The sequence below is a fragment of the Macaca fascicularis genome, chromosome 13, assembly GCF_037993035.2.
Source record: "Macaca fascicularis isolate 582-1 chromosome 13, T2T-MFA8v1.1".
In the NCBI taxonomy this organism is placed as follows: domain Eukaryota; kingdom Metazoa; phylum Chordata; class Mammalia; order Primates; family Cercopithecidae; genus Macaca; species Macaca fascicularis.
In genome coordinates this window covers 10,580,205-10,605,785 of record NC_088387.1, presented here as the reverse complement: position 1 = coordinate 10,605,785, position 25,581 = coordinate 10,580,205, and the positions used below count along the sequence as shown (strand labels likewise).

The window sequence follows — 25,581 nt, the reverse complement described above, 5'->3', positions numbered from 1 at the left end:
ATGTGGCCCAGGACAAATTCATAAACATTCTTAAAACATTATGAGTTTTTTTTTTTTTTTTTTTTGCTTTTTTTGCTCATCAGCTATTATTATTGTTACGTGGGGCCCAAGACAATTATTTTTCCAGTGTGGCCTGAGGAATCCAAAAGATTGGACATCCCTGCTTTAGACAGACCTTTCTTTTGGCCCTCAGGAAAGTTCTGTAATTTCTTTCTTTTGCGAAGTGTATTTCCATCAAGTTTCTCTTTAGCATTCATTCTACATCAAGATCAAGTATCAAATATATTACTAACAAAACTTTTTAACAGTAAGCAATAAAGAGCCCTGAAGTCATAATCCATCTTTAAAAAAATTTATCCTTTGCCTTTTGTATGAATGCTTAAGTTGTCTACATTTTTCCCATCTTGTTCTTAACGTTTAGAAAGTGCCCTACTTTCTGAAAGAAATAATAGAGCTTTACATGTTATGTCGGATCCTAGCGCTAGCAGTCCTGGGTTTCTTAGATCATAGTAGTTCCGCCTAAAAGTGGTGGTGAGAAGTCTGAATTTACTTTTACTTTTTCTTTCTAACTAGTATGATTGTTTTTTGTTGTTGTTGTTGTTGTTTTTGGAGACGGAGTCTTACTCTGTAGCCCGAGCTGGAGTGCAGTGGCACCGTATCGGCTCACTGCAACCTGCCCTCCTGGGCTCAAGTGTTTCTGGTGCGTCAGTCTCCCGAGTAGCTGGGACTACAGGCGCACGCCACCATGCCCGGATAGTTTTTTGTATTTGAGTGGAGACAGGGTTTCACCATGTTGCCCAGGGTGGTCTCGAACTCCTCCGCTCAGGCGATGCTCCTGCCTGGACCTCCTAAAGTGCTGGAACTACAGGTTGTGCTACCATGCCCCACTTGCCCCAGCTTTCTTTGCCTTAGGCGTTCTAAAAATAGTTTTATCCACGGTTATTCTCAAACCTAATCTGTGGTGCTGGCTGGAGCCTGCTGAGAAGGGAGCATGTGCTGGGAGCTGGGGCCAGTCAGCAGTTTTCAGAGAGGCGTTGGCATTCAGTGGTGAGGTTCCAGAGCCCTGCCCCGAGCCAGGGATGTGATTGGCGGGAGGAAGAAGAGTACAGGGCTGCTGCGGGATGTGCCTGTAAGGATGAGGGCCCTGATGCTTAGCCTCATTGGTGACGGGCATGGGAGGGGCGAAACTCCAGTGACCTCTCTGCAGCACCCTGTGGGATGCCCCCATGAGCTAGGAGGGTTTCCCTCCCCTTGGTTTTCCTCTTTTTCTTTAATGAATCTGTTCATTCCATCAGAAAACTAAGGAGATTCATTCATTTGGTAACCTTAGGGTAAGTATATTTCATTTTCCATTGTTATTGTTTGAGGTAAAATATTGTCACAGTTCTGTAGGTGGAGCCTACATCTCTTTAAGTAGAAAAAGGCCAAAGAAATAGCATGGCAACATTTTCTACCATGCCACACCAGGCGTCATTGATATTTGCGAAGTTGAGAGGAGAGAAAGAAGGAGAATCCACTTCTTATCATTTGATATTTGTCTGTAGTAATTTGCAGGATCAAAGTCCATTTTTGCTTTCTGGAGATCAGAAGTGGTCTGGAAATTTTCTTTCTATTTCTGCCTCCCTATTCTGCTCCCCAAATTTGATGCTATCCTCTGGCATTTCGGATGAAGAGGTGTTTTGTGCTTGTTAAATGGTGACACTGGACTAGAACCTTGAGTGAAACGTGTGAGTGCCACATGTTTCCAAGTTGATTAGTGTCCTGCTTCCAGTGACAGAAGGTACTTGATTTTCTCAGGTGGAGATGTGCAGATAGTGTATCTTATTTCCAGTTCCAAGAATTAGTCACATAGTTGTTACTGAAGTATCTATTGCAGAGCTTTCTCTCTGTAGTATTTTTGCAGCCAAAACCTAAGGTGAGGTGGAGAACCTGGGAAGGTACTTGGTGGTTAAGGGTGGTTTCTAATTTGGATAGTGAGATGCAAGGGTCATTGATATTTTACATATATTTCTGGGGCTTAGTTTTAATTCATAATTTTAACCATCAGTCTGGAAGTATATGGAATGCATTGCTCCCTTCCAGCTAATCCTGTTCACCTTCCCGTGGGTTAGAATGTCTTAAGTGCTTTTAAAATGTAAATGGTTTTATGCTCTTGATTTTTCTGTGCTTTGCTTTTTTACTTTATATGTGGAGGAAATCTTTCTTTTCTGAGACGGAGTCTCGCTCTGTTGCCTAGGCTGGAGTGCAGTGGTGTGATCTCGGTTCACTGCAACCTCTGCCTCCTGGGTTCAGGTGATTCTCCTGCCTCAGCCTCCGGAGTAGCTGGGATTATAGGTGCACGCCATCATGCTTGGCTAATTTTGGTATTCTTTTAGTAGAGATGGGGTTTACCATGTTGGCCAAGCTGGTCTGGAACTCCTGACCTTGTGATCTGCCCGCCTCAGCCTCCCAAAGTGCTGGGATTACAGGCATGAGCCACCGTGCCCAGCGATGGAGGAAATCTTTCAATGTAGAGATCTACCTCATGAATCCATGGTTGTACAGAACTCATTGGTAGATTTATGTCATAGTGCCTGTGCCTGATGCATGACGAAGCCACAGAGGGAGACTGGGCACCCTTGGGATGAGGAGAGAGCCAGACACCAGTGACCATGCAGGGCTTTGCTGCACAAAGTAAAGGTAACATGAAGCCCTGCTCCCAAGCTGTGCCCAGTCCAGCCCACAGGGACCTGGTCCTGAGCGAGCTTTATCAGCACAGCCCTGCCATCCGTTAGAAAAAAGGCCCATTAATGATCAGACACTGATTATTTCTTAGGAAGTACGAGTGTGATAAAAGAAGCTGGAAGGCATTCTGTGGTTCAGGAAGGCTGGGGGGCACTGGGTGTGCTCAGAACTACACTGCCCAGCTTGCCACAGGTGATGGAGGAGTGGACATAGGGCAGGGGCAAGGGGGCTGGGTGTGGGGGCCAGTGCCAGGCATCCACTAGGGGGTATTCCACTCCACGTGGAATATTGTAAAAGAGATTGTGGAGCTGCTATATATATATACACACACACACACACAGACACATAGGCACACATGTACATATACACACATACATATATACACACATATATACATACACATACACCCACTTGTATATATTTATACTCACACACACTTGTATATGTATACATACACATATTTGTATATATGCACACACGTATGTATATACACACACATACTTGTATAGACACATATACTTTTTGCCTCGTCCTTGTACATTGTTTATTTCTGTTATAATTAACTTAATATAGATAGTGGTACATATACGTATATGTGGGGCGCATGCTCAAGACTGATAATTGGAAGCAGGTGACCAGATTGTTCTGGAGAACTCAGAAATCTTGAACAGGAAAAGGACAAAGACTTTTTGGACAAACCGTGTAAAGAAGGGAGAAGTGCCACATGGGGATGGCATAGACAGAAGGGCCCCGAAGGAGGCAGCCTGGTGATGCAGTGGCCAGGGCCCCCATGTGGCGGGCACAGAGATGGGGGACACGTGGAAGAACACATTGTCAGCATCTGCCAACCACGATGGAAGAGCCGTGAAGAGGGAGAAGGGGCATCTAGAATTGAGTCGCGCCTGAGACGGAGGAGGTGCATGCAGAGGAGTTCTTCTGACATTTGACTCTGTTGTTTGTCTTACTAAAATGTGGAATGTCTTAAGACGAACTGAGCAAGTGAGAACACAGGTGAGTGACCAGAGCAGAGGGTCTCAGATTTGGGCCGTATCAGCATCACCTGGAGCCTTGCTAAGGCCAGATGGCCGGGCCACACCCCGGAGTGTCTGCTTTGACAGCTGTCCTACCCCAGGCTGCAATAACAAAATGCCACAGACTGGGTGGCTTATAAACAACAGAAATTTATTTCCCACAGTTCTGGAGGCTGGGAAGTCCAAGATGAAAGCCCCAGCAGATTCAGTATCTGGTGAGGGCCCACTCCCTGGTTCATAGATGGCGCCTTCTCACAGTGTCCTCACATGGCATAGGGGTGAGGGCACTCTCCGGGGTCCCTCTTAAGAGGGCACTGACCCCACTCATGAGAGCTCTGCTTTCCCAACTCAGTCACCACCCACAATCCTCACCTCGGAATGCCAATATATTGGGGGTTAGAATTTCAACATGTGAATTTGAAGGAGACACAAATATTCAGATAGGAGCCCTGCCTGGGACCTGAGAATCCATATCTCCAGCAAGTTCTCAGATGAGGCTGCTGGTGCAGTTCAGGAACACACCTTGCATAGCTCTGGTCTGAACAGGCGTTTGTGCTGTTCTCCCTTAGAGGATTCCCTGTGGAAGTGAGTTTCTTTTATCCAGGTATTTTATTCTAAAATAAACAAATATATACATGTATAGCTTTAAAAATGCATGTAGCTAGACCAGGCTTGGTGGCTTACGTCTATAATCCCATCACTTTGGGAGGCCGAAGCAGGTGGATCACCTGAGGTCTGGAGTTCAAGACCAGCCTGACCAACATGGTGAAATCCATCTCTACTAAAAATACAAAAATTAGCCAGGTGTGGTAGTGCGCACCTGTAATCCCAGCTACTCAGGAGGCTGAGACAGGAGAATCGCTTAAACCCGGGCAGTGGAGGTTACAGTGAGCCGGATCGTGCCACTTCGTTCCAGCCTGGGTGACAGAGTGAGACTCCATCTCAAAAAAAAAAAAAAAAAAGGATTTAGCTTTAAAAAGCAAAAACATTGACTCTGCTGTATGTGTTATCCTCTAAGTTGCCCTTTTTACTTAACATTGACATTTTATGTGCAAAGACTTTCAAAAGGTGCAGATATCATCTGCAAAACCCATACTTTTAACCACCTTTTTAAAAAAGTGATATCTTGGGGCAGATTTTTTCCCCTGGGCATATTGGTAGGGTTTTATTAGGTAAGCCTATTGGAAGGTGTGCGTCACAAACAAGGGTTTTATAGCCGGATTTCAGAGCCTACCATCTGGGGTTGCAGAGGGCTGCTCTTTTGCCTGCTTCTGGAGGCAGCTAATTGGAGTTCTGGCTTCCTGGAGGGCTGAGAGCAGGGCGAGGACCACAGGGAGGACTGATAAGCAAGTGCCCTCTGCTTTAGGCTTGGAGCATGCCAGTTGCTAGAGCCTGCTCAGGTACCCCACATTGCCTTTTTATTTGGGCCACTTTTCATCCTGTGTAACCACTTAGGATGAGCGCAGGCCTGGAAGGCTGAGGGCGGTGGCGGCAAAGGCTACTCTAGTCTGGACATGCTTCAGGAAGTTCAGGGCGAAGGCTCCTTCAGGTTCAGGAGTAGGCGTGGTTTCCCGTTTGGCAGCTGCGGCTCTTTGGTCTGTCATGATGCCTGACCTTTGAGCACCTCATTCTTTTGGTAGGAACTAGCAACTGCGAAGCCCCTTCACCCCAGGGACACATCCCCCTTTCTTACTCGAAGAATTAAACACAGAGCAGTATCTTCTCATTTGAACCTTCTGGTCAGCTTAAGCCAAACTTTGAATGCTTTTCTTCATAGAAGAATGATGCATATTCTTACCTGCTTTAAGAAAACATTTCAGTTGTGCCACCTCAGGATTTATCCAAGGCAAGTCAAAGGCTTGTCCTTTTCCAGAGAGCTGGGATGATTGGGGTTCTTCGGAGGTGAGTAAGGACGCATCTTTCCTATGTGCACTTGTTTTGTTCAGATGGGAGGTGGGAGGACTACAGTCAGGTGGGGAGCAGCCTGGGTTGGGGGATCGGGATCAGAATTTTCCAAAGATTCAGACTTGGCCCTTGACTTCTACCCAGGTGGACCAGTCTCTATGCAAAGTTGCGCTTTTGACTGGAGGAGGGGGCAGATACGCTTGGTAGGGTATGCTGTGGGTGAGGAGGGGTTTAGCCCTATATTTGGCTTGATTTGAGGGCTGTGACCTGGGCATATGAGCATCAATAGATTAAAGGTGGTGACAGGTCCGGCTCTGTTTTGGTTGTGGTTATGCTTCATTGCTTAACCAACCACTTTAAAACATAGTGGCAGAAAACAGTTACCATTGTATTTATCCCCATGGGTTTGGTGGGTCAGAAATTTGAGATGGATATGGCTCTTCCTCGTTTCGTGATGCCTGGGACTACACCCAGGTTAGAACATCCATTTGCAGGCGACTTCTTCACTGGCAGGTCTGGACCTTGAGGACAGACTCAGGCTTGACTGTTAGGGTGCCCACAGGCAACCTGTCCGGCCTCGGGTGGTCAGACTTCATGCATGGTGGTTCAGGGCTCTGAGACCGAGTGTCTCAGCAAATGTGGCGGAAGCACTGGCCACGTGACCATCTAAAGACATCATATAGTGTATCTTCTGCTCTTCCCTGTGGTCCAAGCAGCCCAAGACCCCCAGACTTAAAGGAAGGACATAGAGACACTCCTCCTGTCCCCCCATGCAAGGTGTGCCAGATAATTTTTGGACAGGTTTTAAAAGTGTCACTTTGGAGTCTCCCTTTGGGTGTAAAGATTCCATGTCGCTTTGCTGCAAGCACTTGGCAGACAAACTGTTTTACAACTCAGATGAAGCTTTTTGGTACAGCTCACATGTTCAGAAAAACTTGAGAGGAACAGCAAACAGTCCAGCATCGGAATGCATGCAGCAGCAGCATTCTGGAACTTTCTCTGCCAATAATACTTTCAGTGTGCTCAAGGTGCCCTCTGTTTGTACAAGATTTCCATTTTGAACGCCTCTCTAAATTAAAGTGTTCCTGCGCTGAGCACTGGAAGGTTGGAAATCGCTATTTGTTCTCCTGAAATAGGGGGCATCTTTCACATTCCAGGAGGCTTCACTGTCCCGCTGAGGATTTCATGGAGGTTGATGTCACTCAGTTTTTGTTTGAGCATGTGCCACGTGGCATCGAGGATGGGGGGATTAGCTTAGGGGATGTGTCTGGAAATGAACAAGGCGCCTTTATTCCGTGCAGATGGGAAGGAATCTGGAGCCCTTGACAGGTCATGCAGGCCTTGGACCGAGGCCTCACTTTTGGAAGGGTGGCCCGGGGTGGGTGGGTGCTAGCTGTGTGGCCTCGAGCAAGTCACAGGCTACCTCTTGGGGCCTGTCTTCCGCTGTGGGATGGTGGCGATACCATGACTTTGTGATTAGAACCAACATAAAAGGCCCACATGGAGTAGGTGCTCAGTAAGCAGTAGTGATGCCAGCATTGCCACTCTTACTGGGCACGTGCCTTGGTTCTGTTACAAGGCCCTCCCCAGGGCTGTGGCCTCTCACCATGTGCACCCCACACAGGCCCTGGGTTGCACCTCTGGCTGGTGTGGGCCTTCAAGCCCCGGGCCTCAGGTTCTGTTTGCCTATGAGACATCTTCATGTGGGTTGCTACAGGATGCTCTGAGCTAAGCATGTCCTTATCTCAGACCATCCTCCCCTGCCCCAGCTGTCTGCCTCAGGTGCTCTTATCTTGTGACATTACTGTCCTCACCCTCAGGACCTGTGGGCTCTGCCCTCTGCATTATTTACTTACTCTGTGTTCAACCCTTCCCTCACCCATTTGTCTCTCACACCTCTGCTTCCAGATTTGCTCAGGCTGTAGCACCTCACTGTCTCTCATGCTCCGAACAGCTGTTCATTGCCTGCTGTCTGGAGCCCAGCTTTCTTGGAATAATATAAAAGGAAACACAACGGTGCCCATATTTGGTTCATAAACAGGGTCTCCTGGGGCTTGTTAGGAAAACAACTGTCCTGCCTCTCTTGACCTTGTTGCTGCATCTTCCCTTCCCCAGAGGCCTCTGCTGGCATTGCTGTCCCGGCCCCTCCCTCTTCCTCCACAAGTATCTCCTTCTCGGTCCGGGAATCTTCCCATTTATGAGTATGTGGCCCACAGGCATCTTCACGCTACTCCCCAGGGCTTGGGTGACTGCAGCCTTTACTTCTCCACCGTGCGTTATATATTTGTGGCTGCTGGTCATTTTCCTTCAAGGACAAGAACTCCCTGGACTGGAATCACCCTAGTCCTTCTGGTATCCCTTAGAGCAAAGGTCAGCAAACTGTGGCCCGTGGGCCATATCCAGCCCACTGCTAGTTTTTGTAAGACCCAAGAGCTGGAAAGTTTCCACAGGTTTCAAATGGTTGAAAAAAGTCAAAAAGAATACTAGTTCACAGCGCCTGAAAATTACATCAAATGCAAACTTGTGTGTCCTTCAGTACAGTTGTGTGGGAGCACAGCCATGCTTTTACAAATTATCCTTGGCTGTGCTCACGCTCCAGTGGTAGAGTTGAGTAGCTGGGCCGGAGATGTCCCACAAAACTGCAATATTTGCTATTCTGGCTCTTTTAATAGAGTTTTGTGGGTTTTTAATTTTTTTTTTTTTTTTTTTTTTTGAGACAGGGTCTCACTTTGTTGCCTAGGCTGGGTTGCAGTGGTGTGATTATGGCTCACTGCAGCCTCAGTCTCCTGGGCAGTTCTCCCACCTCAGCTTCCTGAGTCACTGGGACCACAGGTGTGTGCCACCATACCCAACTAATTTCTGTATTTTTTTTTGGAGAGACAGGATTTCACCATGTTGCTCATACTGACCTCAAACTCCTGGGCTAAAGCAGTCCACACTCCCAAAGTGCTGGGATTACAGGCATCAGCCACCACACCCAGCCTACAGTTTTCTGACTGCTGCCCTAGAGTAGCAATTCCCAGTCATTTGGGGGAGCTTTTTAGTCATTCTTTCAGCAAATATTGAGTGAGTACATATTATGTTCATCTGTCTCAGTACCCTGGATAACAACACTGAACAAACCAAAATTGGTGCTCCTGTGGAGCTTACATTTTTTTGTTGGGCACAAACAGGCAATAAACATAGACATAGATAAATAGGTGTATTGGCTGGTGATAAGTGCTGTGAAGAAAAAGAAAGGCTAAGTGGGCTGTTGGTGGGGGTGCTCTTACAGATAGATTGGTCAGAAGACATCTTTGATCAGGTAACTTTTGAGCTGAGCCCTTGGATGAACTGAGAGAGGAAGGGAGGAAGGGGGAAAGGTGAAGAGGCAGTTGGGAGAAGTGTAAGTGCAAAGGCCCTGAGGCAGGCAGGTGGGGCAAGTCTGAGGAATGATGAGGTGGATGGCCTGAGCCTGGACTCTGAACATTCAGAGCGGTGGGCAATAGGTGGTGGCAGCAGGTCCCCAGATCCCTTAGGGTAGAGGTCCTCTTCCCTCGCCAGGGGTCACAGTCACCTGGGGTTCTTAAAAAATACAGCTACTGGAGGCCTCTGCAGAGATTCTGATTCAGCAGGTCTGAAGTACAGACCTGTGGCCTGGAAGGTCCTGGATTTCATCGGTTGAGACTGGAGAATCAGATCCACATTGCCCCACCCCTGGTCCCATCTTCGTCAGCGTTGGGGCCTGCAGAGCCCTCGCAATGCTAAAAGGCGTGTGGATTAGGAGCCTTGGCTACTGGGCCTCACACATTGCTTGGCTCCTAGAAGATACTGAAATAAATGTTGAAATTTTAAAAAAGAGACCTGCATTTGTCCTGTGACTGATGGCCTCTGTTACTATTATTTTGGAGCATGCCTTTTCTTTCTCTGTGCATGCTTCAGTCTAAAGGCCTAGGTCTCAATAAAGGGGTAAGTTCTCCAGCATCTAGCCAGTGGTGGCTGATCCACCTTTTATTGCAGGAAGTGGGGGCACGCTGTTTCCTGTAGTCTGAGGTGGACCCCCCCCCCCACTGCTTGTCACCCAGCCAGACCTTTGGGAAGACTTCTCCATGCCCTCTCTGGGGATCCTCCCCATACTTGCTACATTTCCATCATAGACCGCACATCACCTACTGGACAGTAAAGCAATGTGTGCAGGGTCTTAACTTGTGCATCTGCAAGTACTGAGTCTTACATACAGTGTTACATAGATAACGTAGGGTAGGAGAGCAGTCTCCCTAAATCACACTTCCTTCCTGTGACTTAGTGTAAAGGTACATATGCTTTCCAGTTTAAAATAGTGATTGGAATGACTGAGAAAAACATGCTAACGCATACTGTAGCCATTTAAAATGGACAGGTATAAAATGGAAATGGTGATTTTGCTTGATCCAGCCTTGTAACATTACTTGAAATAGGACCATTGAAATTGCTACCCAGATCTGGATTCCTGGTGAAGAATCTGTACTTTGTGTGTGGCCTGGCATTCAGGGACTCAGGCTGTATCTCTATTCTAAAACAAATGTGCCTCTTAAAATCCTGGGCTTTGATGGATTCTGAATTGGTGGTTTTTCATTCGTTTGGGGTCTTGAATTCATTGACGGACCTTGACCTGTGAACACACAATTTCACGTGTGCTTTCACATGAGACTCCCCTCTAGTCTCCCTGAAACCCATTCAGGGATCCGTGGAGACCCACAAACTTCAGATTGGGAGACTGTGTTCTAAAAGGATTGATCTCATGATAGCTGATGACTGTTTAAGAAATCAAGTTAGACTCAGAGAGATTATGAAAGTGTTGGGTTAGCATTTTAAGTTTTTCTTTGTTGGAAAAGGACACTCATTTTAATCATACCCTTTAAAACACTCAATATTTCACTCTAAATGAAAATTTTTATGAGTTAGATTTTCTTGAACTGGGTTTCCCTGCATAGCTTGAAGTCTGGATACCAACATAATGAGAACTATGAAGCTGATGTGCCTCAGTTTACATACAAAGTATTTTTAAAATTTATATTAAAAATTAAAATATCTTGAAAGCTGTGTAAGGGAATTCAGTTATAAGCCCTTTGTCAATAACTGAATAAGTATCTTTCTTAAAATACTTACTTTTCTTAATATCGATTCCTGGTACTATATAAATGGGTTTAATTCAGTTCAAATATTTGTAGAGTGCATCTGTTAGTAATGCCCAGCGATCTGTTTGAAGCACTGTAAGGTGGGTCAAAATAAGCAGGTTGCAAAAACTTAAAAGCAACATTACTTTAAAGTAATGTGTAACTTTTAAGGTCTATGCCCTGCAACCTTTCAGGCTACTCTACACAGAACTACACAAAACTACTGCTCCATAATTGTTGGAAATTGCTTGTGTCTTTCCATTCGGAATCTGTGCAGCAATGTGGGGGTTTGTCCTGCTTTGCCGTGTGTGTGTGTGTGTGTGTGTGTCTGTTCTTTGGTCTAGGCTGGGTATTGGATTCTGTCTGAAGTAAAGCAGGTAGAGCTTTTGATCATTTGAAAGGAGGCCAGAACACTTGACATAAAAACATTGTAAAGATTAATTGGTTATATTGCATCTGAAGATAAAAATAAGCAAGGGATAAGTGTTATAAGAAAAGGGAAAAATTACTTGGCATGCATTCAACTAATTTTAGTGCTTGGACCACGAATGCCTGGTGTAGCAAATGTAAATATGAAAACACCTCATCTTGCAGAGAGACCCACCTGTAAGGTACCAATTAGAACAAAACATGTAGCAGGCCTTGGCCACACAGCAGGGCCCCCAGTGTCTCCTGGAGCAGGAGGGATGATTGAAGATGCTTTCTGGAGAATAAAATCTCAGATAAGTCTTGGAGGTGCAAGTGCCCAGGACACCACCTGTGGACGAGCTGAAGGGTTGGGGACAGCAGGTGGTTTAGGGAGGGTGGAGAGTCCCATGCAGGGGGCTGCTTGCAGGGGGCTGCTCTGGAGGTCTGAGTGGGGAAGTGTGGAGGTCTGAGTGGGGAAGGAAGGGATTCATGAAGCCTCCTTTGCAGCGTGAATCAGGAGGTGCAGCTGGGGAGGAGAGGGCATGTCTCCAGGTACGTCTCCAGCCTCCAGGGTCAGTAGAAGAAGTCTGAGACCCAGAAGTGAATCTGGTCCTTACCTGCTTACATCCATTCTTACCCATTTATGAACGGTGGTAAAGCTTTGGCTGTGGCTTGGGCATCATTCGCCAGGGCTGATCCTGGGAAGAGATAATTAAGGAGAACCAGTGGGCAGGGGGAAAGGGCTCAGGACATCATGGTCAAGGAAACTGAAGGTGTCTGGGATGGGTGGCAGCCTTCACTGCTCTGAAATGAACTGAGGATAGAAGGATTGAGATATTTCTGTGAAATCAACTTTTTTTTTTCCCCCAAGACAGGGTCTCACTTTTGTCACCCAGGCTGGAGTGCAGTGGTGCTGTCTCAGCTCACTGCAACCTCGACCTCCTGGGCTCAAGTGATCTTTCTGCTTCTGCGCCGCATCCCCCCCGCCCCCGAGCCCCCGGCCCCACCGCTGCCTCCCCGCCGCACCCATGTAGCTGGGATTACAGGCACGGGCCACTGCCCTGGCTAATTTTTTGAGATGGGGTTTTCAACAGTTTGCACAGGCCGGCCTCAAACTCCAGAGCTCAAGCGATCTGCCTGCCTTGGCCTCCCAAAGTACTAGGATTACAGGCATGAGCCACCGCACCAGCCTGAAGTCAACGTTTTAAACTGACTCGAAAAAAGGTTTGAAAGAAAAAACTGAAAAAGCAGATAACCATGGAGTGATTTGAAAGGTCTGCCAAAAGGTGCTACCCACCCAGAAGGCAATAAGAGAATGAATGGATGCTTCCATAGCATGGAATACTGTTTTCAGTAAGAAAGGGACTACTTTGTCTGCTTTGATAAGCAGCTTAATCCTACAGCCAAAATGAGCCAGTACACTTATTTGGGATATATAGCACAGTAAAGAAAAGTGCACATGGGTTGGGCAACTGGTGGCTCACAGGTGAGCTTTGTGGACTCTGGTGGCAGCAGTGCCTGGAGTCCGAGCTGAGGACTGACCCAGGTGTTCACCAGGTGTCTAGAAAGAGGCAAGAACAGGACAACAAGGACATGGAGTTTAGTAAGGGTTAAATTCTCTTCCCTCCTTTTTTAAAAGTAAGTAAACACTTAACCACAAGGAAAATTAAACAGTTACTCATGTCACCATTTAAACTCAGTATTTTGGAAATTTCACAGTCTTTTTTTTTTTCCCCAATGCATTTTATGGAAGTGAGAGTCACACTGTATATCTATTTTTTCGTCTGGTACTGTCATAACTGCATCATGTTACAGTGTAGTTCCATAGTCATATTTAATGGCTTTCTGATTTCATCAAATGGCTGTATGACAATTTATAAAGCAGTTCTCTAATTGTGGGACATTTTGGCTTATTCCTTTTTTTGTGTGTGTGATTATAAATAAGGCCATGACATTGGTGAGGGCACTTTTGCTGTATGTTTACTGATTTCCTGAGAATAAGAAAAAGACAAAATCACGTGGTCCAAAGGTGTAAGTGTTACAGGAAAGGGGTCCCGATCCAGACCCCAAGAGAGGGTTCTTGGATCTTGCACAAGAAAGAATTCAGGGCGAGTCCTTAAAGTGAAAGCAAGTTTATTAAGAAAATGAAGGATTAAAAGAATGGCTCCTCTATAGAGAGGGCAGTTCTGAGGGCTGCTGGTTGCCTGTTTTTATGATTATTTCTTGATAAAACGCTAAGCAAGGGGTGGATTATTCACACCTCATCTTTTTATCCCATATAGGTAACTTCCTGATGTTGCCTTGGCATTTGTAAACTGTCATGGCGCTGGTGAGAGTGTAGCAGTGAGAATAGCCAGAGGTCACTCTTGTGGCCATCTTGGTTTTGCTGGGTTTTAGTCAGCTTCTTTACTGCAACCTATTTTATCAGCAAGGTCTTTATGACTTGACTTTGCTGCAACCTTTTTTATCAGCAAGGTCTTTATGACCTGTATCTTTTTTTTTTTTTTTTTTTCTTGAGATGGAGTTTCTTTCTTGTTGCCCAGGCTGGAGTGCAATGGCATGGTCTCGGCCCACTGTAACCTCCATTTCCAGGGCTCAAATGATTCTCCTGCCTCAGCCTCCCAAGTAGCTGGGATTACAGGCACGTGCCACCACACCCAGCTAATTTTGTATTTTTAGTAGAGATGGGGTTTCACCATGTTGGTCAGGCTGGTCTTGAACTCTTGACCTCAGGTGATCTGCCTTCCTCTGCCTCCCAAAGTGCTGGGATTACAGGTGTGAGCCACCATGCCTGGCGCATGACCTGTATCTTAATGCTGACTTCCTCTCATCCTGTGACTTATAATGCCTTAACAGTCTGGGAATGCAGCCCAGTAGGTCTCAGCCTCACTTTACCCAGCTTCTGTTCAAGATGGAATTACTCTGGTTCCAATGCCCCTGACATAAGCAGTTTTTATTTTTTTAATGAATAATGACTCTAGTTAATAGCTTTATTTTAATTTCTCCCTTTTCCCTGCTTTCTTGCCACTTTTATTTATTTGGTCATATATTGCTGTCTTTTTTTTTTTTTTAATCAAGTTTCCTCCTCTGTTTGAAGAGAGATGTGCTTTTATGGAATTAGCGACATTTCCCTTCTTGAGAGTGGGAATTTCTTGTGGGGGTGTAGTTTGTATACTGCATCCTATTTGATGAGTAGCTATTAAACTCCTACTACACACAAGAGGATGGCAATGGGAAGATGCCTGGGGTGATGAGATCCTAACCTTAGGGCTTTCCCAAACTCACAAAATTAACAACCCCAGACTGCGAGGACGTTTGTGTTTATTCTCTCTGTTCCTCCTCGGCGCCTGGAAGCACCTAAATACACCTGGCACTTAGAAGGCCTTCAGTATCTGCTGAGTGGCCAAATGAGGGCCAAATAGGAGTGTGTACAAAATATTAGGACTGCTTATCTTCAGAAAAGACCTCCATAGAAAGAATCGCCTGCTCAGTAACTTAAAGTGAGTGCTCATGGTCCAGTATTCCGTTTTAAAGTCATCTGCCGTTGATTCAGGGCTGACTTACACACATTTACCGAAGGCCAGCTGTATACGGGCACAGGAGAGCCTGCCCACCAGGCGCCTAGAGTGTAGAAGGGAGACGTGGTAAGTGCTGAGAAAGGATGCACTCCCGTTGGAGTTAAGCCGCACTGCAGGCCACTGTTGAACTTCTCTGGGTTTGCTTTCATCATCATTACAAGGGAGAGGTTAGACTGAACCTTAGAACTTCTTTCAGACATGTGATTATTTGATTTTTGTGACTAGTTCTTCCTCAAACGAAGGTTGAGAACATACTGTTTATCAAAACACATGCATCCTTAGCTAGGTGTGGTGGCGCATGCCTGCATTCCCACTTACTCAGGAGGCTGAGGCGGGAGGATTGCTAGAGACCAGACTGGGTAATATAGGCACATCTGTCACTTGGGGGAAAAAAAAAAAAAGCTTCACATGCACTCTCCAACTCCAGACCCCAAAAGAGGTATTCCAAAACCACGGGGATAGATAGAAAAGAAAAACAGCTCAGAGCAGTATGAGCCGTGTGAGGTATGCAGAATTTATCAGGCCACAGCGACGTAAGCATGGAACTAAAGTCATGCCCTGCCATGCCCAGGGCCAGTTCTTCAAACGCATTTTGTTTCTGCCCAGCTGCCTCACCCAATTATCTTTTTCCTGGAAATTTTGATACAAAAAACAATGTATAGCCAATCAGTAGCTTATGTTATTTTAATGTAAATTCTTGGTAACTTAGAAACTGCCTCTTCCTTTAAAAGCCCACTTGTGACTGCTGCTGATGGGAGCATGTATTCAGGGCAACTTGAATCAATGTTCTTGGGTTGCAGTTCTCAAACTTGGCCTGAATAAAACCTACCGGTCCTGTTTTTGCTTATTTTGTAGTAAGATTTAATTGTTCTGAAAACAAAGTGTGCATTTGGTTGTCTTCGTGACATAAGTTAATTTACTTTGTAAAATTTAAAATATTGGTTAAAATTTAAGATTCCATCCATTGGAATCCCTGAAAGTTGTGGACTTAAACATTGACTTCTCTTTTTTCTTTCTCTTACAGCTGTTTGGGGCAACTTCGTTAATATGAGGTAATTGTTTTTAATTACTTGGGTACTGTGGTTGGATTTTATAGACACATTTCAGTTGGGACATATATACCATGAATGTCATGGTTTAATTAAAGGTATATTTTAAAAACAAAACTGGGTTCTTACTATTCACATATCTGAGGTGTTTCTTTTCTCCTGTCGGTATTCTCAAGGAATGCAGCTGATTTTAACAATTACCAAGTAAAGCCCACAAGTAAAGCAATGGTCACCCACCCCTCCCTTCCCTCCTGATGTAGATAATAAAGGGTTGACCCTAGCTTATGTAAATTGTATTTCTGGGTGGCTTGAGCAAGAACACTGAGGGGCTTTTGCAAAGCCTTTTGAGAAGGGAGCTGTCTTCGGGAAGCCATGGCTGGCCTGGGACCCCAGGGGGCCAGTTAGTGGATATCGATGCAGAGACCACCTATTTAGTCCAGCGTTAGGCCTGTATGCATCGTGTGTGCTTCACAGGGCAGGAGGCACTCTTGTAAAAATAAAACCCTTGTGTTCTCTCTTTACCAAATTGAAAAAATAGCCTTTAAAAAATATCAGCAGAAAGAAAAGCATTTATTGTAAAAAAAAAAAACAAATTTGGTACTGTTAATAGTTTTCCATGTAAAGGAAAATTTGCTCCCCTTGGTTATGTTGTGAGAATCACTGTTGTGATGATTAGGTTGGTATTGTAATGTAATGCGGCTGCACATGTCTACCAGAGTAAAAGGTTACTATGCCCTGAGGAGACTTTTCATGTGGAGTTGGGTTTTGCAAGATGAGTGGGACAGTGTCGATTTGATTCCTACCACCAGGGCATGTGTGTGTCTCCTGACAAAGGCTGCTGTGTATGACTAGGTGGGGTGCTCAGATCCCATTTAAAGGAGCTCTGTGGTTTTACTTAAAAGACTCCATTTTTGCGTGAAATCCCCAGGAAAGCCCAGCAGGCACAAACATACACTCCTACAGACACACTTCCTGCTTCTAATTTAAAATCCTGTGTTGGATGTAGCATAGCAGTGAGATTAGTTTAGTTTAGTGGAAATAATCCATTAGGTAATACTGAGCATGTTCATAGATGGATTTAAGGGGATTCCCTCCCTTTGGTTGTCTTCTTTTCCTCTGGTGCATCCCTTCTGGAGGGAATTGTACACGTGACTGATAGTTGAGCAGGAGACAGAGGTGGTCTGCATCCTTTGGGTTATGTTAGGGTAATTTATTCAGAAACAGTCTTGAAGTCACAAAGCCTTTCCGTTGATCTCAGTTTTATAGCTTTCTACTCAACAGGTCTATCCAGGAAAACGGGGAACTAAAAATTGAAAGCAAGATTGAAGAGGTTAGTCTCTTTTCTATTTTTGTATCTATTTTGTCTGTGCGCTTGTCAATTTTGCTTCCTTTGCTCATGCTGTCATTCTTATTGTGGCAGCTTGATGCTGTTCTGTGATTCTGAAACCATGTCTCAAAAAATTACTCCCTTATTTAAGAGGACATGCAATCTGTTACTGTTGGTCCATTTTTGACTTATTAAAACAAGTTCTACCTCAAAGGCAAAATGGATTTAGACTTTTACATGACTTTTCAGGTAAGCGTCTTTTAGAGAAAGGGAAGTGATTGCCTTTGGGAGATAGAGATGAGTACCAACATCCTCTCACTGGCACGGATGCTGAAAAGAAAAATGGCCACCAATTGGATGCTAGGCCAACAAATGTAAAGAACGTCCACATGCACAGATGGAGATGTTGCACACCCACCCAGCTGAAGGCTAGCACCTAGGCTTGGTTATGCACTTCCTATTTAAATACATATAGATACAGCCAGACCACTGTAACATGGACTGTGGGGGTGAGGATGGGGGGTTACTTACTTTGTATCTGAAGCCAAATAAGAGCTGGGAAGCTCTTGGGTTGCTGTCTTTTTCCTGGGTCCACAGTGTCTACAGACGTGGCTGTGGGTTGACTCACAGCCTGCAACTATGAGCTGCAGCTGGTAACATGAATATGCACAGTAATTGCAGAAACAGGATGTTAAGCCTTTGTGGGCCATGCTTAGGGGATTCTTCCTAAAAAGAGATGGATAGTGTGGATCTGTTTTTATGAACCCGAAACACCTTTTACATTCTTCCTAGTAAGATGGGTGAGCAAATACATTAACTGTCTCAGAAACTGAGGCGTTTATGGAGTAAGAGTTCAAATCGACAGTTTACCTGTTCAATTCTAGCATTGTGAGGCAAGTGGTGTATCGTCATTTCAAACCGGAAGTTAATTTGTAGAAGAAATTAAAACCTGTTTTGCCTTATCTGAAACATCAGAATGGGGTGAAAGGAGTTAAGAACTGTGTTTTTGCTTTAAAACTGATTTTTGTTATTGTTCTAGATGGTTGAACCACTAAGAGAGAAAATCAGAGATTTAGAAAAAAGGTATGTGTACTTTTTGTCTTAAGGTCAATAGTTAAAATAAGTTTGTCTCAATTGAGTAATTAATTCTCAGTTTGTTTTCTCCAAACTCTACCAACCTAAATAAATGTCTACATATGCATTTCCCCCGCTTTGAGTGTAATACCCAGATAGAACATTGGGAGAAGAGTCAACCTAGATGTGTTAAGATCTTCCTTGTTGAAACTCTGAATGTCTGAATTTCTGCAAATTTATTACATAGAAGTTGAGGCCAGGCCTCACATTTTCCTTTAACTTCTGCACATATTGATCAGTTGGCTAGAATTCCGAAACAGGACGACAATCCTCTGGGCCTAAAACATAGTACCATATGCAACACCACAAAATAAGAGTGTGGAGCCTGTGGTGTGTCATGTGTAGTCATTTAGCTGCTTTTGTCACCAAAGTTTATGAGGTTTCCAGAATTTAGTCCAGGTGAAGTGGGAGGAAGAATGAATGGAATACGATAGAAACATTTATTTGAGTCAGATTCCAGAGAGAACCTCTCTTCACCCTTTGGGACACTATCGCCCTCAGGTTCTCTCTCAGGCACTCCCAAGGCCGCTGAGCCTCAGGCTCTGGGACTTTCCTTTTGCACGTACTGTATTCGAAAAACAATGTCTGGAGTAGCAGTTGAGTCTTTAGAAATTTTAAAAAGAAAAATGACAGCATGTATTAAAGTTGATGTGATTTTTTTCCCCTTTCTTGGGATGAGTTTGGATGATGTGTGTCAGCATTAGATGAGCCTTTTATCAAGTCCAGAACAAAAATGAAGAAATGAAGAGCAGTTTTTCTTTGATTTTCATTAAATGATCAAAGGGAAATACGATTGGAAAAGCATCATTAAACAAAAAAAAGCATCATTAAACTTTCTTCTTATACTCAACTGAGCAGTCAAGCAAATTGTTAATTTCAGCACTTACCAGAACAAAAGTTGTCAGTAATTTTTAACAGATTCCCTTAGTAATATAAGGTTGCTACTTGTGCTTTAAATTTTTTTTTGCTGTGATTTTGTGCTTCAGTTATACAGCTTGTAATATTTCCTTGGATGGGAGCCAGAAAATCTGCCTTTGATAAGACAGCAGAATTGAGAGATGTTAATTGGAAGCCTTTTTTTTTTTTTTTTTAGAAAAATTGGAACGATAAGAAATAACCCAACACACGTTTTATATATTGGTCAAAAAAAACAAACTTGTCGACCAGTGATTATTTTCTTTAGATGATAGTACTCATTTATGAAAAGAAAAATGTCTCAATTCGATAACTTCCCTAAGGCAATAGCTTATGAACAAGAGCTCTCAACATGTGAGGATTACACAATCTCTTTGATACTTTTGTGATGTTTTTTTGAGTGTGTGCTTTTAAACTGGACAGAGAAGCACAAATAAGAATTTGATCCTAAGAATTTACTAACACTTTATTCTTGTCAACCTGTGAGACCACCTTGAAAATAGGGGCAGAGGGCAAACATTTGCCTCTGGGGCTGCTTGCAGGTGATTCATTCTGGAATGGTTCTGTCCTTCAGGTTGGTCAGCAAGTCAGGTGATCCACATGCCTGCATTACTGTGTCAGAAGGTCAAGTGCAGGCCTGGCTAAAAAAGCGTGACAATAGAAATTGATGGAACTCCGTCTAGCTTTACTTTTCCTAAGTGTGTGATAAAGATGATCAAACTACCATCTCGACACTGACAAGATAAGAATGTGACTGGAAGTAGGTTTACTTGATGTGCTTGTCACTTTGAGCAAAGTGGCCCCCAAGAACGAAAGATATTTTTGGAAGTTACGGGTTATATATATACAGGGAAAGAAAGAAGACAGTGTCATTCTAGAATCCTGAGTAAATGGATTGTATGTGGGCTTTTTCTCTTTTATCACACTCCCATTGCTTAGTACTTTGATTATATGCCATTTGTTTAATTTTAACTCTGTATCTTTAAATGTTCTTTGAATAGATGGCAAATGATGATCATTTAAATTCTAAGTAAGAATACTACTTACTGGCTAAACAGTAAGTTTTATCTCGAATGGCATAAAACATTAATAATTAGTAAAGTGTTCATTTGGGACTGTAAGAAAAGATTTGTTACCTAGTTCATCCCTCATTCTGCCTCTGCTTGCTGGTTTCTCTCTCGCTTAGGAATGCAGGCCTCAGGCCTTTGCTGCGTTTCGCTGCTTAACCCCTAGTGCCTAGTGTAGAACGGTGCTTAATGGAAAGTTCCCAAATAAGAGGATGAGCCAGTACACTGGGTAGGATTTTCACCTGCTACAGGTCTTTAAGAAGCCTTGTGGGCCAGGCACGGTGTAATACCAGCACTTTGGAAGCCTCGGCAGGCCGGTGGCTGGAGCCCAGGCATTCGAGCCCAGCCTGGACAACATAATGAAACCTCATCTCTACAAAAAATACAAGGCTGCAGTGGGCTGTGATGATGCCGCTATACTCCATCTGGGGCGACGGAGTGTGAGACCTTGTCTCAAAAAAAGAAAAAAAAAGGCCTTGTGCCCCTGCCCAGCCCTGGGTCAGTCCAGCAGGTGCTTGGGAGCACCAGGCAGCTGGCTCAGCATGTGGCCCAGCCAACAGCATCCACATGGTCACTGCACTCTGTCGGTCACTGTGCTCCGTCACCCATTACTGCAAGGAGGAAAACAGGATGACATGCATACTGAGGAGGACCCCACAGGCACCCTCCCCTTCCTGTTACTGTCAGCTTTGTATGTGTGGCTTCTCACAGGAAGAAGTGAGGAGTATAAGATAGTTTTTTAAAAGTTTAATTACTTGAGCGTATACATATGAAATCTGAAACTCGGCTGCTACGTATTGAAGAGAAACAAAGCAAGAAACTCAACTATTTTTCGTCTTTTAAATTAAAGGTGTCAGCACACTGCATTTGAAGTATTTTTTAGTCCATCTTACGCCTGTCACTGCGTGTGTCAGGCAACCATGCCTTTGCTTCAGTTCAATTTCTTTGAAGTACATTTCCTGTAATAAAACGGTTTGGCCGTTTCCTCTTGGTATAAGTAGCACACCACATTTCATTTTAAGCTTTCAGATAGGGACTATTCTAAGCTGACAGCTTGGATTAACATTTGTTTCCGTGGCCCCGGATGCACACTCTACAGTCCTGCGCCTCCGCTCCTCACTGAATTGGTTTCTCTCCTGCACCTCGTCTTCCTGTATGTAGCTATACTCCCATTCCCGCGCGGTCCTGACTCTAAAATCGTATACACAATAGAGAAGGAGCCCTGAAGGTGAGTGAGGGGAAGTTACCAGTCAGAGACGGCACCAGCATTTTCACAACACAGTCCGGAGTAGCCCCGGTGCTTGTGAGCAGTCGTGGGAAGGAAAGAGGGTCTCACCTGTGCCACGGCACTGGGTGTGCCACTCAGGGATTGAGGCTGAAGACCTGGATGTCGTGAGCTCAGAGAAATGAGGACAATTGGAGCGGTGTGAGAGGCACACACAGATAACTCTGAGATTTACAGTGCCGTCCCCCAGCTGAGTTGGTGAGGGAAGAGACGGAATGACAAGAAGTGTTACTTGGCAAACAAGACGTGTGTGCTGCTCCCGCCAGTCTAACAGCATCGCTCCTGACTGAAGGCAGAACTTGCACCTGCTCCCCAGCTGCGTGGATAACATTCCCGAGGCCCTTCCTGTGGGCGGCAAGGACTAAAGACACTCGGCGGGCTCACAAGGGGAACCCTGGAGTTCCCACCTATGCCCTCAGACTCTCCCATCTGCTTTTGTAGTCTGCAAGGGGAACTTGAGCTTTTGAGACTCTGGAAGTTCTTAATGGGGGAATTCGTCTGCATTGTAATAGCCCTTTGACTCCCATTTAAGCATGCTCCTGGCTTTCTGGAGATGAGAAACCCCTGCTTCAGGGACTTCTGTCTAATGACCCTTCATATTCCCTTCAGTTCAGCGACCATTAAGGAAGTGCATTCTGTATCCTATATTGCTGTGTCTGTGCTGGGGACAGGGCAGGGATGGACCTGGCCCAACCTCTCCAATTAGTGTAATGACCATAAAGCTGATGTCTCAGATTTTATTTCAAGCACTTTTGTTCCTACCTGAATCACTTTAAAAATGACTATTTCGGCTCTGTGTTTATTACCTCTCACTGGATGTTTTCTATTCTCATCACACTGCCCTGCTCCTGGGACATGAGTGTGGGCTGGGGACCCATGGCACCTTAGGGCAGCAAGAGGGCATCAAAAGATAAGTGAGATTTAAGATGGAGTCAGAGCAGACCCACAGAGACAGAAGATGCTGATGCTCCATTGTTTTACCAGGGACGCTGGTCAGAAAGAGGATGCCGTGACTGTGAAAATTCCTGGAGCAGGAGACAAAGTTTCATTAATACCTTTTCTCACTCTTGCGGGGCAGTCCTCGTGCGTTGGGCCTGTGACTTCATGAAGCTGCTTTCTTCCACCTGGGCCCTGGTGGTGCAGTACCTAGAGAATGCCATGGTTATAGCCTGGTGGGTTCTTCTTGCCCACTGCCCTGAGAAAACCAAGGCACTGAGAACAACAGGTGTTACAGCCAAGAAAGAGTTCAATCGCAGGGCCAGCCACCTGTGAGAATGGGAGCGGTTTCTCAGATCTGCCTCCGTGAGAACTCGGAGGCTTGGGTTTTTAGGGTAGTTTGGTGGGCGGGGTCTGGGGAGCTGAAACAATTGATTGGCTGGATGTGAAATCATGAGGGTGTCGAAACTGTCTTCACGCAGCTGAATCAGTTCGTGGAAGCAGAGTCTGAGGACCAGGTGACATCTCTTCATCTGTATGCCAAAATGCTAAATCTGAAAGATACCTCAAATACCGTTTATTTAGGATTCACAGAAGTGATATTATCTGTAGAGGTTATTGGAGAAGTTACAAATCTTGCAACCTCTGTTTGAGTGACTCTGGGGCAGTAAGCAATATACAGATAAACAAGCTAAGCTAAGCAATGGCAGGTCAATGTTTATGCTTATTCTTTAGCAAAGTTCAGACCCTACCATAACTCTAACCTCAGCTTAGGAATGTGGCTTCAATCTCGAAACGAGGAGGGTCAGTTTTCCTTGCCTCAACATTTTACTATAAATTCCTCTCCTAGTTATCTTGGCCTCTGTACTAAAATAAGCAAAAACAACAAAAACAAAAATTTAGCCTGTGAGATTAAAAGCAAGATGGAGCCAGTCATTAGATTTCTCTCATTACAATTTTGCAAAGGCAGTTTCATGTCCATCTTCCTTATGGTGTGGTTTTGTCTGGACTAGTAGAGGTAGTGCCTGCCCTGCTTTAGCAGCTGCTGGAAGCCTGTAGTTCCTTAAGCTTTCGCTTCTCAGAGGTAGAATCTCAAGTCATGTCCTTAGCTTGATCCTAAACAAGGAGCAGGTTAGATAGCTCTTGACCTCAAGTTAACTAGTGACTCCTTGGTTTCTCCAGCACTCATTCAAGAGTAGAGAGAAGGAGCAAACAATAACAGTCCCAAAACCTGACACATGCTTTGATGATAGAGAAAATATTCAGATAGGATGTTTGACTTTTTCCTTTTGAATCTCTTTATATTATGCAGCTTTACCCAGAAATACCCACCAGTAAAGTTTTTATCGGAAAAGGATCGGAAAAGAATTTTGGTAAGTTTGCACACCTGATTAGTATTTGTAATATTAAGAAACTTTCTTTTTTCATTGAGAGATAATTCACATATCATAGAATTCATGCTTCTCAAAGATACAATTCAGTGGCTTATAGTATGTCCACAGAGTTAGCACCGCATTCTGATTCCACAATATTTTCATCACCCCAAAAAGAAGTCCTGTACCCATTAGCAGTCACTTCCATTTCCCAGCCCCCTCCCGCCAGCTCTGGGAAACCACTAAAACTACTCTCTATCTCTATGAATCTGCCTTTTTTGAACATTTCATCCAAATGAAATAATGTGATATTTGGTCTGTCTTCAAGGCTCAGCTCTAGCATGAATCGTACTCTTCATTCCTTTTCATGGCTGAACAATACTCCATTGTATGGATGTACCACATACTGTTTCCCTGTTTCTCAATTGATGGGTATTTGGAGTTGTTTCCACTTGGAGGCTATTGTGAATAATGCTGCTATGAATGCATGTGTGTAAGTTTTTGTGTGGACGTAGGATTTTCAGTTCTTTTAGATATACTTAGGAGTGGGATTACTGGATTGTGTGGAAACCCTGTGTTTATCTTTTTGAGGAAGTATGAAACTTGGGAGCTGTGGTTTTTCACCTTTTCTGGTTCACAGACCACTTTGATGAATACCCTGGGGGCTTCCTTGGCTAATAGTGCTCTTTTTGAACATCAGTATAAACTCACCAATGAAAGAAACCCTTTTAACTATTAGGTAACAAATTATGTCCAAAAATATTGCATGTTGCATTTTTTTAAAGTAACAGATTTGTTGAGATATGATTCACATACCATACAATTCCCCCTTAAAATGTATAATTCAATAGTTTGTAATGTATTCACAGAGTTGTACAACCATTACCACATCCAATTTTAGAACCCCCTAAGGAAAGCCTATACCCGTTAGCAGTCACTCTCCATTTTCCCCTAAGGCCTTCCACACCCCAATGCCTAGGCAACCATTAATCTGTTTTCTGTCCATGTAGATTTGCCAATTCTGAGTATTTTATATAGATGGGATAATGCAATGTTTGCCTTTTGTGACTAGCTTTTCTCACTTAGCGTGTTTTCAGGTTTCATTCATGTGGTAGCTTGTATCAGTAGTTAATATATTTTTGTTACCAAATAATCCATTATGTGAATATACCACATTTTATTTATACAGTGGGTTCCACACCTATAGATTCAGCTAACCATGAATTGAAAATGTAGTTAGGCCCACAGTGGTTATGTCTGTACTGAATATGTGCAGACTTTTGTTATTATTCCTTAAACAATACAGTATAACATTTTTACGTAACATTTACATTGTATTAGGTATTATAATTATCTAGAGATGATTTAAAGTATACAGGAGGATGTGTGTGGGTTACATGCAAATACTACACTATTTCATATGTGGAACCTGAGCATCTTTGCATTTAGGTATGGGGGGTGGGGTGTGGTCCTGGAACCAATTCCCTGTGGATACTGAGGGACGACTGTACATTTGTTATATGTGTCATAGGGTGACTCTGTTTAACCTTTCGAGGAACTGCTGTTTACCAGAGCAGCTGCACCATTGTACATTTCCACCAGCAGTATATGAGGGTTCCAGTTGCTCCACATCCTCAACACCACTTCTTACTGTCTTTTTGATTGTAGCCTTTCTACTGGGTGTGAAGTGATATCTTTTTGTGGTTTGAATTTG

General features: G+C 44.2%; 1 protein-coding gene across 50 annotated transcripts in view; it reads left to right on the top strand.

Annotated features, from left to right (window-relative positions):
• UXS1 (UDP-glucuronate decarboxylase 1) overlaps positions 1 to 25,581 on the top strand; it is a 117,320-nt gene that overhangs the window by 11,896 nt on the left and 79,843 nt on the right. For 27 of the 50 annotated variants that reach the window (XR_010580351.1, XR_010580350.1, XR_012422022.1 and 24 more), the window contains exons 2-5: positions 15,806 to 15,833; positions 17,097 to 17,160; positions 18,197 to 18,240; positions 23,807 to 23,867. Coding sequence is in view for 27 of the 50 variants with exons in the window: in XM_045368675.3 (XP_045224610.2) it covers positions 15,806 to 15,833; positions 17,097 to 17,160; positions 18,197 to 18,240; positions 23,807 to 23,867 (197 nt within the window). In the remaining 23 variants the exon portion in view is untranslated. The remainder of the gene's footprint in view (positions 1 to 15,805; positions 15,834 to 17,096; positions 17,161 to 18,196; positions 18,241 to 23,806; positions 23,868 to 25,581) is intronic. The other 23 variants (XR_012422019.1, XR_012422023.1, XR_012422020.1 and 20 more) reach the window with 1 other exon arrangement.